General features: G+C 43.3%; 1 protein-coding gene across 1 annotated transcript in view; it reads right to left on the bottom strand.

The window, feature by feature from the left end:
- The window catches only part of USH2A (usherin), a 582,349-nt gene that overhangs the window by 51,548 nt on the left and 516,146 nt on the right, over positions 1-14,655 (bottom strand). Inside the window, exons 61-63 of the mRNA XM_074316330.1 lie at positions 9,694-9,921; positions 3,863-5,379; positions 779-1,100 (exon numbers count right to left, since the gene is read on the bottom strand). Coding sequence (XP_074172431.1) covers positions 779-1,100; positions 3,863-5,379; positions 9,694-9,921 — 2,067 coding nt within the window. The remainder of the gene's footprint in view (positions 1-778; positions 1,101-3,862; positions 5,380-9,693; positions 9,922-14,655) is intronic.

Raw genomic sequence — 14,655 nt, 5'->3', positions numbered from 1 at the left:
CACCTTATAAAATTCTGAGTGACTCTGCTGCAGATGAAGCGAAGGTGAGTCTGGGGGCTGGGCTGAGCTCATGTGCCCACCACTCGGCTGGAGGCAGCCTGCCATTCTGACTGCCTGACACTCCCACCAAACCTGAGCAAGGGGCAGGAGAATCATTCCCCCAATGGCACTCTGATGGCAAAACAAAACAACCCTAACACACGTCCTCTCTGGATTTCAAAATACTTTCACAATGTGTTTTCTTAATTCTTAGCTTTTTAGGGCCATGCAAAGTCCTACACTGTTCAAGCTGCCCTCATACTAAACCTACTTCATCCCCACGCGTAGGTTAGTTGTCTCTCTAGACTTTTCTCAACATCCCTATCTTTCTTGAGCACAGGGGCCGGAGATGCCTGCCATCAGATGTTATTTTGTCCTGGGACAATTAATGAGTTATTTTCAAGGTGACCTTTTAACAAGGAGTATTTCCTCCCAAAGCAACACCCATCATGGGAAGCTTAGTGAGAAACCAGTTTATCGGTGAGACAGGCAAATGCTTCACCTAAAATCTACATGGAAATAACAAGCATGTATCAAGAACCAAGAAAATGAAGGTGGCGGATGAATATGGTTTTTCCCCCCTCATTTACTGTTTAAAGAATTATTAAAGGATAGGATGAACTTCTTTAAGCCCAACTTTTCTTTGAGTGGCTTTTCCAATTATAAGTGATTTTTACAGGCTGGCACAGGCGTGTGCACATAATCTCATTGTGAACTGCTGGTAACGCACATTGCTTACCTGGTACTCATACTCGGTGAAAGGCAAGAGGTCAGAATCCACAAAAGAGCTGGAGCTTCCATTGTAGGTGAGCACGGGCTGTGATCTTCCAGGCTGAGCCGCTGGCTGTCTTCTGTACAGTTCGTAATATAAAATTTTTCCATTTGGCTGAAGCGGTCCTGCCCACATGAGGGACACCGTGGGCTGGAACCCTCCTGGAGCCGTGCGGACCTCTACATGGGGGGGCGGCTGCATCAGGGGTGCGACTTCTGGGGTCTGTACGGATGCCCAGTCACCTGATACACAACCCACCTTGGTGCAGGCTTGAATCCGTACTTCATACCTTCGGGACACAAGGCAGAAATTACCCATCATTGGAAACACGGAATTTCACTGGAAGAATCTTTCAAAGACCAGGAGTTTTTGGAAGAAAAGACATGTACGATTACATTTATTCTGATCTACAACTAACCCTTCTAAGGAGCAACAAAGTCACAGCTTCATAGATATTCTGGAACATTCAATCCTCCTGGTTTTCCAAACAAAGGCAAAAATCCCCATCTGTCTGGAAAGGCTGAGCACAACTCTTCCCTAAACAGGAGCATATGGAATACATAAACTTCCAAGGTGTGCTCCAGCACTCAAACACAGGCACTCTGCGGAATCATGTAACACAGCGATGGAGAACACTGATCGTGGCGACCGTGGACCAGTTTTCAGTAGCCCTGGGCTCTTCCTACCTCTGCAGCCTCAGCTAAGATTCCCAGGAATGTTTCCAGGTCATGAAGGAACATCATGGAGTTAAGGTCTCCGTGGTAACACATCCCCTCACCTGATATCTGACATCCTAAAACAGGCTCTCTTACACCACACACAAACCTTTGGGGGCCACAGTTAACCCGGCTACATACTAGATTAATCACGGAGACACCTTGTCACCATCCAGCTATACCCCATCAGTCAATGATGTTTTGCCTCATAATCGCTCTCCTGCCACTTGGAAAGGTCTATTTACATAGCAGGGACTTTTCCTTTCTAACAAAAGAGGCTTTTGTCAGTAGTAAGTGCCTATGGTCAAAGAAGTGCTTTTCCCCTCTGTTCCCAGCCCCCCGTTGATTTTCCAACAGCCCTAATTTTCCCTCAGAGCATCAGCTATCTTTCGTTCTTTTGGGTCCAGCTTTTTCTCCTTCTAGTCTCCACCTTTTTCTCCTTTTAGTCTCCACCTTCTCCCTTTTCTCCTCTAATCACTGCTTTCTGTTCTCTTACTTGCTTTCTGTTTCCCTTTGCCCTTTTTCAGTTGTACTTCTCTCTTCCTCTGTGAGGTCACACGTTCCCCTTTTCTGCTCCTTCTCCCTCCTTCTCCTCTTGTGCTGTCTCCACCATGATGGGGATACCAGTTTTGTGTGAACAAATCCACAGTGTATAGCAGATCTAACTTCTAAGCAATTCTGAGAAGTCAGTTCCAATTTCCCACCTTGGACCACTGGTTTTCTGGATTACCCGTGGTAGTTTCAAAATTCTGCGTCAGAGGACTTTTGCCACCAGCCTCCTTCCCACTGACCAGTGGGGTTGGGGGGCGCCCCCAGAAGGACACACTAATTTGCAGTATTCAGTAAATATTGGTCCACTGGAAAAATCCCAAACTACATCAATCTCAACTTCACACAGAAGTGATATTCTGATTTAAATCACTGATGTCACTTATATCTTCAATAACTGTGGATGATAAGAGACATCTCTTATTGCCTTAAATATCACTGCTAGGTTTAGGAGACAAGTCAAACTTTTTCTTCTTATTATCTTTTTTAGCCTGGGAAGTGTGCCCATCTTACATCTGGAAAAGTTTTGCTTCTCTAGAAATCTTTTCGAATGAGAGTTTCAAAAAGGAGCAAGCTGGTACAATTATTGAAAGTTGCAGGTACCCTTCAGGTAAAGAGGAAGCCATACACAAAGCACAGCTCTGCAGATTAACATGGGCCTTTTTTATGCCCTGAATCAGAGTAAGATAAAAGCCAACACACACAGCATGTGCAGTAACTACGGAGATACCTGTGGAAGCTTTAATTACTGTTTAATATCTAATGCGGCCCTAAGTAATTGTCATGAGTAGGATGCATCAGACCGTGACTCTTTCATTTAAACAGCACTCTATAACAGAGATAATTATAGAAGGGTCCTAATCTACACATCAGCAGATTCCAGTAACAGCAGAGTTTTAGCAATGGTGGTTGGAAATCAACGCTTTCAGACTTTCAATTTTTTTAAGTGGCTCTATTCATTTTACTAAAATTTAAGAATAAAATGTCTTTTATGATCCTTCTCTCTGGGGATGTTACTTAAAATGTGGTGGGGAAAAAAAAAAAAAGTCAAGTGATTCTTTAAGCTATGGGAAGATGGCCAGTGGTAAAATTCCTTCGCGTGGAAAACACACCCAGGCATGTCACAGAGCCCAGAAGGGACCACCGAGGACACTAGCTGCAAAGTGGCATCGTCCGGTGAAACCATGAGGCCATGAAGGAACCAGCAGGGACAAGCTCTGCCCAGCAAGGTACCCCTTATACCAACCGTAAGGGGGCAGGAAATAGAAGCAGAGGAAACTTGTTAAATGCCGGATTCAGTAAGGAGGGCTCTCCCAGGATGAGTCTGGATCAGTGCCACTCTGGCTGGTGAGAACTCTCATTGACTAGCACTTTTTTCATACCTTAAAGTAATACCTCATTTTTTTGACACCCTGTATCAGATGACTCCATTAGGGCTCTCAGACTGGCCAGAGGCCTGCCGGTTTCTACCTAGGAGGAACTAGACTTAGTAACGGACCCAAATTCTGTGCTACTTATTCCAGACATTGTGAATTGAAAATATTTCAAAAAAACAAAACAAAACAACTCTCAAAATGTCACTTGCTCCAATTTTGCTCTCGGAAGTCATGCAAGCAGGTTCTGGCTGGATCAGGATGTGGTTCATACACCGTGGATGGTTAAGTGGATTTGGGGGCAAGGGACGTCACACACCTTGCTCTCAGAGCCTTAATTTGACCTGACCCAGGGCTCACACCAGAGAAAGGACAGTCGCTTGCTCTTGGCAAACCCAGCCAAGGCTACCTACCTGTGAAATGGCTTCAGCTGGTTTACTACGGATGCCCGGATGCCAAAAGAAGTATGGGTTGTATTTATGGGGATTCTTTTGGTTTCGCTCTCAAGCAGCTCATGGATGAAGAGGGTATAGTTGATGATGTGGCCACTTGTCCTCACTGGAGGGTCCCAGGTCACTACGATCTCCTGAGGACCCTTGGCCTGCAGTTTTGGAGGCTCCATTCCTGAAGGCGCCGAGGGGCTAGTTCGATCTCTGACGAGTGGACTCAATACACCACCCTGGCTGTTGTTGGCAGTCACTGTGTAGCTGTACTCCAGGCCTGGGGTGAGAGTAAAATCATGATAGCGAGTTTCCAGGCCAGTATATACGATGGTCCCATCCCTCCTAAGTTCGTAACTTTTGATCTGGCCATTTGGGTTTCTTGGAGGTTTCCAGGTGATTTCTATAGATTCTGAGCCCGTGACTTGCAATTTTGGAGGGTCCATAGCCTGCGGTGGGGCCTCCATCGTCCAGGCAGTTTTTGACACACTGGTTGTACAACCTCCGCCCGTGCAGGCGACCAGGGAGAAATTGTACTGAGTATAAGGCTGCAGGTGGGAGACCAGCAGGGACAGGCTCTGCCCAGCCAGGTACTCCTGACCAGCACATAGGAGCAAATATTTAGTGAGCTTTCCATTGTGAATTGATGGCGGTGACCAAGATACATTCATCTGAGTGGCACTGATGGCCTGAAGGTTTGGAGGGCTGACCCCGGCTGGAGCAGCCTCGTGAGTTGTGACGCTGGTGGCTTTGCTGGTAGAGCAGCCCCCACTCGTGCAGGCTGTGACCGCGTAGCTGTATGTGGCAAAAGGAAGCAGCTCTTTGTCAGTGTAATGGGACGTCAGAGCATCGAAGGTCACAGGATAGAGCACTCCGTTCTTTTGAAGCCTGTAGGACTGGATGAGACCATTAGATTGCCGTGGGGGGACCCAGGAAATCAGCAGTTTTGGGGGGTTCGTAGATATGTATGTTATCTCCGGGGGAGAGAGACCTTCTGGAGGCGCTTGCATCGTCCTGATCTTAGTCCATGAGCTGCAGGTGTGGCCAGCTGCATTCCACGTGCAGATCTTATATTCGCACTGAGTCCATGGCTGCAAACCAGTGTCATTACACAGAAATGCATGCCGTTCAGTATTATATTCTGTGAAAACAATTTTCTCATCGGCCTGGATTGTCTGATTCCCCCAAGCTTTTCCCTCGAAGCATCTGCGAATCACTTCGTAGCGAATTATCTTTCCATTTGGGTTAACAGGCTCTGACCAGCTCAGCTCAACGCTGGTGGACCCCACAGAGTGGACGGCAGGAGCCACCTGAGAGCGAGGAGGGGCTTCGTCTGTCCGCACAGGCTGGGGCGCTGAGCGGGCACAGCCGGCCTCGGTGCAGGCCTCCAGGGTCAGCGTGTAGACAGTGAAAGGGTACAGGCGTCGGAAGAGAAACTGGCGACTCAGGCCAGTGTACTCCAGGATCCCATCACTGAAGATGTTGTATGTCTGGAGGAGGAAGAGAAGCGAAGGGAGCATTACATCAGCATTTGATTTCTTGGTGTAGCTGTCCCGTCCCTTTTAACCTTTCCTGCTCCTGTTGCTCATCTTGATAACCCTAATCCAGAAGAAGCATTTGGATATGAAATAAGGGAACGTGATCTTTTCCACTTAATGTGAAGTTCACAGAAAGAATAATAATGTTTTCCTGTGCTTTTTCTGGTTTGTTTTGCTTAAGGTTGGGTATTACGTCAGCACATATCTAAACACTAAGGGCTGTTGAACGCGATTCTTTAAGAAAGGCTCCTATTTTAAATGTTAAAAGCAGGAAATAACATTCAACTTTTCTATTTTATAGGTACTAAGTGCTTCTGAGCTCATCCCCAGCAGTATACTACATTGTCTATCTCCCATGGCATTGATCGGGAAATGAACACACAATACTTAATCGTTTGTACAGGGCTGAACACGTGCATCTGTGTGCCGGCACACATCCATAAGCATCTATACAAAAACATAGATACAGAGTTGGATGACCAGGAGATGGAAGAAGCCACGCTGTGTTCTCTGGAAGGCCATGGGATAACCGATTGTTTCTTTGGAGTGAAGTATTCTCTTGTTCTGGGGAAAACCATTCAAACATTCATCACATGGGTGCAGAGAAAGTTTTCATCCCATATCATTCATTGTTTTTTGGGAAAAATGGGATGCAACTCAACCAGAATGTTGATGTTTTTAAACAGAGGTTCCCCACCATGTTCCTGCTTCTCCACACCTGAGATGACACATTCCTGTACATGGTGGTGACTCTAAGATGGCATCTCTCAAGAGGGGACAGGACACATATCAGATTCCCTTGAGAGGCAGATCTAGTGTGTAACATTCCCACATCTGGTTTCTGGGGAAGCTTCACTTAGACTGGAACCTTGCTATGTTTTAATGTTATGTAAGATTAAATAGCTTAGATTTCTGGAAATCGATTTATTTCGGACTATTGTATTTTGGTGTAATTTTCTTGTTGGGGTCTCAGCGCAAGACCATAGCCCTGAGAGAAAGGAATAGTGTATTTTCCAAAGAGAGCTTAGATTCCATAATCGCTTCGAAAGCCTTTGTGGATCCCTGGCCCACTTCATGCTCACCTGGCAAATCTCTAATTAGTGCTAAATTCAGCTTCCTCTGTACATAAGCTCGTGACTCAGTTTGGAAAAAAACACTCAAATACACTGGCCGGCCTCACTTTAAATTTCTTACCGTAAATGTTAAATAGGTGACTACCAACTCGTAATCCTATTCTATCCACTATCCCAATATGGTTGCTCTCTCATTTTCCAAAGCGATTATTTCATATCTCCTCCTTTCCCCACTAACTACGAACATCCTCTGCCCTCCCGAACAGGTGGTTGTCGCCATAACCACATATTGGAATGACACACAGAAGCTGTTGGGAAGGAACATTCTCGTGTCACATATTATCACCACCATGGCCATGTGAGTCTAGACTTACTCCATCTGCCTGCCTTTCTTCTGCTATGGATGAACTATCTCTGCCTGCTGAAGGCCACCTGAGCTCTGGAGCCCATCCCCTCCTTCGTACAGACCTCACTCCTGCAATTATTGCCATCATCTCTTATATCACCAACTTATCTCCCTCTACTGGGTTATTTCTGTTAGTGTTTAAATGCACTTCAGTATCTGTCATTGATTTTAAATAAAACTTCTTGACACCACAGTCTCCCGATTACTGTCCCATTCCTCTGCTTTTCTCTTCAGCAGCACTTCTTTACAGAGCTCTTGTCCCCATTCACTTACCATTCTCTCCTCAACCGACCCAACCAGCTTTCCCGTGTCACCACATGATCTTCTTGTTAAGTCCCAATGATCTCCTGATTTCCAAATCCAAGGTCACTTCTCATTCCTCATTTTACATGATCTCTCAGCAGCCTTTGGCATACATGTTCTCTCTTCACTTTCGAGATACCACCCATCTCCTTCCCTTCTACCTCACTTGCCTCTTGACCTCTAAACTTGTTGTATTCCCCAGGGCTTGATCCCAGGCTCTCATCACTAGTTATATTCTCTTCATAGCTCATCTCCTCCAGACTCACAGCTTTAAATACCACCCATTTGCTAATGAATCCCATTTGTCTATCTTAGTGAAGAACCCTCAAGAAAGAGCTAGAATTAACTCTCCAACTGCCAACTTGCCCCCTCAAACCTGTACATTTCCCGACCTAACCTTCCCAGGCAGCGACTCAAGGCCCAAATCCAAAAGTTGTCCTGAAGTGTCCCCTTTCCTTCATGTTTCACGCCCAAGCCATTAACAAACCTTGTCATCTCTACCTTCTGAACAGATCTCCAATCCACCCTATTTCTCAGCCTTCACGACTCCCACTCTCATTCAAACCACCATCGAGTTTACCCTGAATTCTTTAACAGCTTCCAAACTCTACCGGTCTCCTTATAGCTCATTTTCTACATGGCAGCCAGAGGGATTTTGAGAAAACATAAATTTGATGATGCTATTCCTTTGCTTAAATCTTCAGTCATTTTTTCATTGCACTTAGACTCAACTCCAAACTCCCTATCATAGCCCATAGGTTGGGCACAATCTACCGCCTGCCTCCCTCACAGCTCTTTTGGTGCCATCATCTCTGCCTCCCAATGTTTCAACCGCACTGGCTTTCCTCCCTTTACTTCGTACACCAAGTTCATTCCTGGCTTCGGGCCCTGCATTTGCTGTTCACTTTGTCTGGAACATTTTGCTCTTATAGCTTCACATGACTGGCTCTGTCTTGTCATTCAGGACTCAGCTCAAATGTCAACTCAATTCAAATGATCATCCATTCTAAACTAGCCTGAGCAGGCATAATTACATTACTCTGTTTAATTTTATTTATAGCATTCGTCACTCGGAAATCCTCTCGTTTATTTATGCACTCGCTTTTTGTTTGTTTCTTTGCACCCCCATATTCATACACACACACATGTAATGTCTGTGCCTGCAGGGCCCCTGCCTGTCTTGCTCACTCCTGGCACTTAGCAGAAGCTCAGTGAGTATTTGGTGAAATGTAAATGAAAATAAAAGGCCGTCCCTAGCATCTAGCATGCAGGAAGAGGCGAACACTGGGACAGGCGACCCTCACAAGGAGCCGTGCTCTGATGAGAGGTGTGAGGGAAGAAGCTCTTTTCTCTGATGGGGAGCTTAGGGCTGTCGCTTGGATTTTAAGACCATGAATCCTAACGTTCAAGCCTCTTTTCCCAGAGTAGGGGGAACCTGGCTCAGTCACGTGCAGGCAGGCTGGTAGAAAGCAGCCTGCTTCTGCTACTTGTAGCAGGCCCAGAGCCAAGCAGAGTGAGTACGGTGAGTACGAAGCAGGGAGGCCTCCCCAGGGAGGTCTGTGAGGGTGGGCCTGGCGCTGTGAGCTCTGGTTCCAGTTGGAATTCACTGCTGTAGGTAATTTCCTTCTCGCAGGGTTTTCAGAGAAGCTTTATCCAAAGTCACAGCTTCGTCTTAACTGTTCTATATGGCATTGATGTGGGGGGGCGTCTTTGCCACCTCGAGAGGAGTGGTAAAGGAGAGGCAGAGTGACTCTAGTGGCTGCAGGCTGGGCAATTCTGCAGTCCTGACCTGCAGAAGGCAGCTGATGAGAGCTTGAGCAGTGGTCCAGGGCCAGAGGCAGCAATAGAGTGACAGGAGAGTCGCCATCACCCTGGGGAGGAACGTCAGAAAGGCCGATGAGGGCTGCCTTTCATGTGGGTGCACATTCAGAGTAGCCGACTGTGGGCCTATGATGGAAATGCAACCTCATCTGTGCTCGCAGGCGCGTGAGGCCCAGGGTGTATGTATGACATGAACAAGACTCCCCTCACAGTGCATATGGAGGTGGGAGTTAGCAGATGTGGGGGGCTAACGTCTGCTTAGTGAGTGCTGCTGAAAGTACAAAGGTGGCAGGGCTCAATCACATAGCTACGCAGGACAATTCAGGAGGCAATGAGACCACAGCCACTTAAGAGTCCACTTCCATCATTTGCTCTGTGGACCCGGGCTGTTACTTAGCCTCCATATGCTACCGAGAAGGGCTGATGTGAGGATCACACGAGATGCTCCACGGAGAGCACTTAGTCCAGTGCGGGGTCCGTAGGAAGCATAACACAGGTGAGCTACTCTGCTCTGATCTATGATTTAGTGCCTGGAGGAACCATCAGAGAGAATTCAACAAGACTGCAAAGGCAGTTTTCCCACAGTAACCTACTGGCCAGTCAGGGCTCATCTATGTATCTAGAGAACACCAAACGTGATTTCATATTCAGGGTAGACGATACCTTAATCACACCATTGCTTCGCACAGGTTCCGACCACTGCAGGAACAAAGCCCGGCCGTTCTCCTTCTGTTCTACCGTCAAGTTGCTCAGCCCACTTGGAGACGATTCTAGGGTTCGCACCAGAGTCCAGGGGCTGGAAACTTCTCCTGCCTGGTTTGCGGCCACAACACCAATGTGATACGTTGTGAAGGGTTCTAACCCGTACAGGTGGGCTTCATGGCTCGTTCCCTGTAAGAAAATGAACAGGTTAGTTTTTCCGGAGAAACTGCGGCCGACTGCTGGAAAGTCATTTTCTAAGATACATAAGTAATGGCAGCACAGATGTCACAACAGAGTTTTCATTGTTAAGAAAACAATGTGGCTTTGTCTTGTTCTTGACAGCCTGGACATATTACCCAGTGTTGTGTGATTTCAGACACACAAAGTGTGGATCAGGTAGGATCCTTACCTCTTCAAATTTTGTAACACAAAGGATGTGAGATATAACATAAAAACTTTTAAAAAATGGATGATGCCGCAGAGGTCACTGCTACATCTGGTTCATGATGGAAGTGGGTGGAGATTTACCCAGAACGGACCTAATTCTCTTTCATTAATTCACCACGCTATTTGTTTATACATAAGCCTCGCCCCATCTCCCTCTCTCATTCTCTTGGCACGTATTTATATCTTACAAATGCAATAAAACAAACATAAGAAAATAATAACAATAAGGCAATTGTACTATAACCGCGCCAATACCCTTAGAGAAATTGATTAAAACAAATGTGAAAATAGTGTGATTTGTTACAAACACCATAAATAAAACTATGACACTCACCAAAAGTAACTGCTTTCTAGGTTTTGAGAATTTGGCCTTTGTTGATGTAAAAGAAAAAAAAAAATAGCAAAATTAGTGTTTTGTTTTTTTTTTTTTTCTGCTGGGAGAGAAACATGTAACATATTTTGAATAGAATTCTAATGTTTTGAAAGAGCCCAGATGCTCTTTCCATATCTGGGCTGGAGGCATATGTCTGTTTACAGATGGAATTATGTCTGCAAGTGAATCAAAAATGTGTGTACAGGTACATACACACGTACACACACACAGATACTTTCTGTTGTGTATGATATCCATTAGATGTGAATGATTATAAAGAAATTTTGACTAGTTTAATATAATATTTATGCTCAATGGTGTATGAGGTCAGCTTTGGTTTATTAGATGTATAAAGATGACAACTGTCCTCTTTTCTTGGTGGCCTGGAAAGAGGAATGTGAGATGGAAAAGAGGTAATTGTTTCTGAGAGTAGGTACCTGACAAAGCATCAGTTATGTGAGTGAAAATTGGCCTTCATGTGGGGGCATCCAAATATCATTTTGAATACAATATAAGGTGACAAAATCAAACTGAACCATTTTCAAAAAAGCAAAAACATACAGTTGAAATAATTTTTGACTGTTTCCTCATACTCTTGTTTGTAAGTTTCAACTGTGTTAATGTTTCTTATTATATGTTAAACACAAGCAGAGAAAATATAATTTCCTCTACTTATCAATCAAATACTTCTAAAGTCAATTTTCTTGTTTCAAGAAGTGCCATTATGATATTACATGCTAACCTCCTGAAATCTTTTAATATTTAAACATTTGCTAAGCGACCAGACTCTGAAACAAATTTTACAGAAATACTAATTTCTCTTTTTTAAAATATTAAAAGTTACATCATAAATATTTAAAACTTATTTCTCCATAACATTGGATTGGTCTTTTAGATAAATACAGCACAGAACTTGAATGACCATAATGAATATTAAACCTGAAGATGCTACAAGTTCCGATTACAAACACTCTTTTCTGATAAATGATTCCTTTTCTGTGGAAATAGGGCAAACATAGACAAGATTAATAATGCAAAAAAGAAAAATTCTTTGTTCAGAATATTCAGTAATAGATGCCAAAAAAAGCATAAGCTCCAAAGCAAATAGTAATCACCTCTAACAGATTATATATAAAACAGGTAGACTGTTGGGGAACATTTAGAGATAGCTTTTGTCATAAGAAACATGAAAAGCATGTGGACTATAAAGCAAAAACATATGTATGTTGTCAATAGCAGCACCTGTTCAATTACAGTTTATTTCAGAGCTGAGAATTCCATCCAGCCCCTAGGTGGCAATACTATCAAACACTTGTGATAACACGAGTTGTTGATGATTAACAACCGGCATGCACTCATCCAACACACTCCAGGCACCATTAGAAAAATAACAAAACTGATTTCATTATAGATTCTTTTAATACACATTTATAGCTCAGATCCTTGAAAGCAAACGTAGTCAAAATGGCCTGGCCAGAAAATCTTCATCATCCCAGTGTAGAAATAAGACCTGCAGATCTCAAGACGAAGTTCGTGTTTGCCCGACACAGGAATTTCTAGAGGTCCCCTTGTACAAAAGGTAGTCACAATAGTGGTTTTGCTTCATTTGGTCTACGTGAAAAAGAGAAATGATCCCATATGGTGAGAGCAAAGGAGAATTTTTATATTATAATTTATACAGAGGTCATCTTTCCCTATTATGTTAACTTGTTTCTGAAGCGCAACACACATACACACCTTAAATCAACCTCATGAATAGCCTCACTTTTAATTGACTAAGCAAAGTCAATATTTAGTAAAGGCCACCGTTTTTTATAAAAAAGAAGAAAATTTTAAAATGGCAAAGCGACTCTTACCAATTTATTCTTTGACACGTTAGGAAATAATTACATTAGTCTTTCCTGAATAGATTTCCAACATCAAAGTGCACTGTTTTAGAATCCCGCTGTAAAATCAGGGCACACTTCATTCTGTGGATTGATTGGGTTGTGTCTTGTTCGTTCGGTTACTTGCCATGTCCCTTGAGTTCAGAACATTTGCTTGAGCACTGGTGATCTTAAATGTTTTGAATTCAATTTCTTCCTTTGAAAAGGTAGCACTCTAGCTCATGGACTGGTAAATTCATCATTAGGAATAATTTTACTTCTTTGCACAACTCTGCCCCCTCTTTTTCTTCCTTCCCTTTGGAGATTATCTTAATTCAAAATGCTTTCTTCTCCCTCTTTTTTGTCGTTATTTCACTAGCTCTTTCTTTTCACTCTTCCATCCTACTGATTCTGTCAAAATATACACATACATATGTACATATATATGTGTACATATATATATCACGTATATTTTATATATGTGTGTGTATATATACATATATATGCATATATACACATATATTATACATATACATACATATATATATATATATATATATATATATATATATATATATATATTTATTCATTCCTGATCTCTGGGCTTTCCTTCTTCCCTTTTTCCTTTCTACATTCCAATGCACATAACATTCCTCTTATTTTATTCTAGAAGTATACTGTTGTTGGGCAGCAGATGAAAATAATGATTCAACAAAGGAAAACAGGAACAATCTGCTCCCTGCAATCTAATATTTCCAATGAGACTTAGCCTATTTTTTCCCCCTTTTTTTAACTTATATGCATACGGGTCAGAGTCTGGATACAAATCAGTGCGTCCTTTTACGAGACGTAATGACAAGGCTCTCTGGAACGCCTGCCAGTTGAGGTTCTGCTGGCAATGTGAACTACATTTTAACCTCTCAACTCTGCTCCTGGGGGCACATGAAACTACTTGGGGTCTTCAGCAGTCTGCCAATTTTACACCATCTCCTCTGATTATTTCTGACGACTTGAAGTGCCCCAAAGGTGGCCATGGGGTCAATAGGTTTATGTAGGTTGAAAATGATCAAAAATTACCATTGATCTGTAGCTGTCAATAAAAGGCAGTGTGGGGAGACTCCCTGCACAAATGTTTAAACTGCATAAAGCAACCTAACTTAGTCATCTTTGAGCCTATTGATCTGATGATCCAGCAGTTTCCAGAGCTTTCCCTCTGGTCTTTGTGGTGAATTTTCACTGAGCCCACTTACCTCGGCCCTTAGGAATCCCTTTACCCTCCACCTGGTAATGAACCCAAACCGTGACGTGCAGCCACGGCTGTCATCAATAGAGCATCGCGTATGTTTATGACAGTTTGGAAAGAGTTCATCTCCCTGGTTACCACCTACTTCATTCCCAGCTGACGGGGTTTCTTCTCTCTTAACATTTTAAAATGATTGGCCCCTGGCTTCTCAATCCTGACCTGGCGGCAGGATTCCTTTCCCTCTTCAGTTTCCATGAATACCAAGGCCGAGAGAGCATGTCACATCCAAAGTTTGCTTCTTTTGCACAGAGAGAGCTTCAGGGAAATCTAGATTTAAATATATCAACTTCTGTCTTTAGTGGAACCATGTTAGATTCTGCTGCTTGGTTTTAGCATACCTTGTAGTTTACCTTGCCATTACGATAAAGTAAAAGAATAGTTATAGACAGGTTTCTGGTTTAGATTACAAATAAAACATGAGAACTAGGAAAAGACCTCATTTACCATTATCTAAAAAGCCATGGCTTTGGGCAGAGTATATTCAGTCAACTGGATGTCTTTTATACATTTTCATGCTGACAAATCCACATATTTCTCTAGATTCCTGAAAGCCAGATAATGTGAGGCGTAGATTTTATAGGGCTAGTTTCCTTTTCATTTATAAAGTTAATGTTTGAGTTCTCTAAAGGTTGGTCAACATATTTATATCTAGCACTTATTTTATAAAAATCAGATCAGCCTTGATACAGAAACGCGTTCTTTTTCACCCATAGCCAAATATGAACCTTGAATACACATCCATGGCTTACTTAAGTATGCTACGTTCAAGTCTGCAAAAGGTTCCATCGTCAGAAAATTCCCACTGGTTTCACACGCTCACTGACTTTACAAGTGCCATTTTTTGACTGCATATCTCCTGGCTGGTGGGACAAAGAAGACATTTTTTTGATGGCACACACACATGCAGAGTTGCTCGGAATCAAAGACTGACTCAC

This window comes from Rhinolophus sinicus, linkage group LG12 (assembly GCF_036562045.2).
Source record: "Rhinolophus sinicus isolate RSC01 linkage group LG12, ASM3656204v1, whole genome shotgun sequence".
Taxonomy (NCBI): Eukaryota; Metazoa; Chordata; class Mammalia; order Chiroptera; family Rhinolophidae; genus Rhinolophus; species Rhinolophus sinicus.
The sequence above is the reverse complement of the archived record's forward strand: the minus strand, read 5'-3'. Positions and strand labels throughout refer to the sequence as shown.